This window comes from Geospiza fortis, unplaced genomic scaffold (genome assembly GCF_000277835.1).
Source record: "Geospiza fortis unplaced genomic scaffold, GeoFor_1.0 scaffold351, whole genome shotgun sequence".
Classification (NCBI taxonomy): Eukaryota; Metazoa; Chordata; class Aves; order Passeriformes; family Thraupidae; genus Geospiza; species Geospiza fortis.
In genome coordinates, this window is record NW_005054419.1 from 2,472,455 (window position 1) to 2,475,612 (window position 3,158).

General features: G+C 42.7%; 1 protein-coding gene across 1 annotated transcript in view; it reads left to right on the top strand.

The window, feature by feature from the left end:
* LOC102044817 (collagen alpha-1(XXII) chain) overlaps positions 1-3,158 on the top strand; it is a gene marked incomplete at its 3' end in the record, with an annotated part of 130,581 nt that overhangs the window by 94,178 nt on the left and 33,245 nt on the right. Inside the window, exons 8-10 of the mRNA XM_031061611.1 lie at positions 86-166; positions 773-886; positions 1,340-1,384. Coding sequence (XP_030917471.1) covers positions 86-166; positions 773-886; positions 1,340-1,384 — 240 coding nt within the window. The remainder of the gene's footprint in view (positions 1-85; positions 167-772; positions 887-1,339; positions 1,385-3,158) is intronic.

Consider the following 3,158-nt stretch of genomic DNA (forward strand, 5'->3'; position numbering starts at 1 on the left):
CTGCCCTGTTTGTGTCCAAGCAAAAGGACACAGGGTCTTTAATAATTCACTGTGTCTGAGAGTGCTGCCTCCCTTTGTCTCCCAGTTTGATCTTCAGAGGATGGTGATTTACTGTGACTCCCGGCACGCCGAGCTGGAGACCTGCTGTGACATTCCCTCTGGACCAGTAAGCTCCTTCTTGTCATTTACTCATTTTCACATGAACACTTCACTGAAATCTATTACATAAACCAGGGAATATGTGGCAATGTGGGATTATAATTTTTGTTTAATAAGGGTGATTGAAACCTAATTGTGTAATTGGCAGTGTAGCAGCTCCAGAGGAGGGCGACGGCAGAGGGATGAGTATGAGGAATTTGAAGTCTCCAAGTTCCTCTTTCCTTGTCAAACTGTCAGGGGAAACAAAACCCCGAAGTGATGATAGAACAACAGAAATGCAGCATGAAATATTCAACATGTTTCCCACTGGTTTTATTTGGAAACAGCTAAAAACAGTGCCAGTTGCAGTTTATTTTCCTGTGCCCAACTCTCACTAGAAACTTCCACCCTCCTTTCACTCTTCCCTCAGTCTTGGTTAAAGAAGTTCATTGTTCATTTTGCCACATTTTCCCCTATTGCTTGGATGAATGGCTTTTGTGGGATTTCATTCCTCATGAGGACACATTTGGCTGTGTGTTACACAGTGGTGCCTATGGGATTTGTCTAAAGTGGGTGGAAAGGGAAACTTTCCAGCATCAAAAGCTTTGTCCTGATCTTGGGTGTCTGGGTGCAGTGCCAGGTCACGGTCCTGACGGAAGCACCTCCCCTGGAAGTGAGACCCACTGTTGGCAGTGAGCAAGTTGGACATCTCAAGATTTTCAACTGCTCTTGTCCTCCTGGACAAAAGGTGAGTGCTGAGATTAGTGTGTTTCATTTGGGATGTCTATAGAGGTAAAGGAAGTTTCCCCTGGCGTTTTCTCTTTGCCTAATTCAGTGATTCTGGTCATGCTGGTAGTTCTGGTAACAACAGTGAAATAAAGTGATTATTCTTATCTAGCTCAGTTATGTGTATCCTTCTTCAAATAAAATAAAACAGATTATGAAGGTAAATGTGGCCGCATGAGATAAAAATCTCATGGCTTTTAAAAGCAATGTGCTTGGTTTCTCTGGCTCTGACTGGGACCTCTGAGAAACCAGCTTTGTTGTCATTGCTCCTGAGGGCATGTCAGCTTTATTATTATCTTCTCTGCTTAAACCTGAAAACGTTTTTTGTTGTCCTCCTGTCCTCCTAGGATCAGGCCCCTTGATTGAATATAAAATGAGAAGATAAGTTTGATTAATCATGTCTTTTTTGTCTTAGGGGGAGAGGGGTCCACTTGGCTTTGAAGGTCCCAAAGGTCAAAAGGTCAGTAATATGTTCTAGTTCATTTGGTTAATAAAAACAGCAACAGCTAAACAATTTCAGAGTAAATTGAGGATTTGAAGATTTTGAGAAATTAGAGTCAATTTAGTATGTGATTAAGTTCAGACAGTTTTGGATGAGTCTGGGACTGCAGAAGTTTTTTGTGATCTTTTATTTTTAATTTATGCTTGCATTTAGGCTTCTCTTTTGCTGCTTTACATCATTCTTAGAGTAAATACGTTGCAAAATCCTTTCCTGCAGCTTCTAAACTGGCATTTTTGCAAGTTACTGTTATTCACTAGGTCATGCACAGCTTCCATGGCAGGTCACCTGAAACAGAGGTGCTGCTGCCATGCTGTGCCTTTCTCAGCAGTAATACCCGTGCACAGTTGAGGTAGCAGTCTTCCAGTCACACTTCAGAAAGTTTCTTGAGACTAGGGGGTAAAGGATCAGTCTCAATCTTTTATCCTTAGCAAGATTGCCTGAGTCATGGTGTTAAATATAGGCCACTTCCCTCAGTACTCTTCTTCCTAGATAAAAGGGTAGGAGAGTGGTTGTGATGTGTGCTTCAAGTTTCACAATGCAGCCTTTGTATTACCCTGCCTGTTCTGCAGGCCTCTCTGATATACACGTGTGTGCATTCAGCATAAACACATTTTCCTTCTGTGCCTGGTTACAGAGAGAGCTGTGAGGCAATAGACCCAAAGGAAGGACTTGTACAGGAAGAAAACAGAGAGTCACAACATGGCTGGAGAGGTGGAAGTTGGTGGTGTTGGTGGCTCCCAGTTTTACTATCTGTGAAAAGATGTTTGGGGGAAAAGTTATATTCAAAACTATTTTCATCTGAATCACTTCTGCAAACTGAGTCACTGAATTTATACCTGTTCAGTGAATAACTGAGTTGCATCCCATCAAAAGTCAGTTATTATGAAAGGAATAATCTCTGGGTTTTGGAGGGTCAAACATCTTCAGAGATGTGCTGTCTTTTGGCAAAGCTTGGTCTGCTGTCTGCAGAGAGAAGTTTTGGAGATAAGAATATGCCTTTTGGAGGCTGGGATGAAAGAACACGGGCTCATTACTGCTCAAATGTGCCTGTGCAGACAAAGGTTCCTTATGCCTCCATGTATATATATCTAGGAGTTTTGTATTTTAATCCATGGCAGCTTAAATAGTGATGGGCTATTTTAAGGAACAGCAAAGCCATGACTGTTGTGAGAAGGTTGCAGAAAAGACAGTGGTGATAATGATAAAAGGGCCCTGCAGCAAGATCCCATTGTCTTCCCCTGCTTTGCCAAGGCCTGTGTGCTGCTGAGGGTGCCTCAGTGTGCCACATGGGTCAGTACTGGGGTGCAGGACACACTGCTGGGATACAGAGGGGGGTTTCTGCAAGCAGAGCATCAGAGGTTTTCTGGAACAGACCCCAAAAGGACTGCCCCGCTCCTGCAGATGTGAGTGACTTCTCCCTGGCTGTAGTGGTTTGAGACTTGTACACAGACAAGGCAGGACTGTGTCACAGTCTCAAGGACCTGGGGATGATGCCATTTAAATATAGGATCTGACAACAATTTAGTATAAGTATGATTATTTGAGAAAAAATATTTAGCTTCTCTCTCTGCTAAATAAGACAAGTTGTATGTTTATCTCCCATCTTGCAAAGATGTTGAGATTCAGTAACATATACCAACCAATCTTGACAGCAGTTCTTACATTGCTATTGCCAAGGACCAGCTTGTCACAGTCCTTGCTCCACGTTAAAGAATGAATTTTAGCTTTCCTC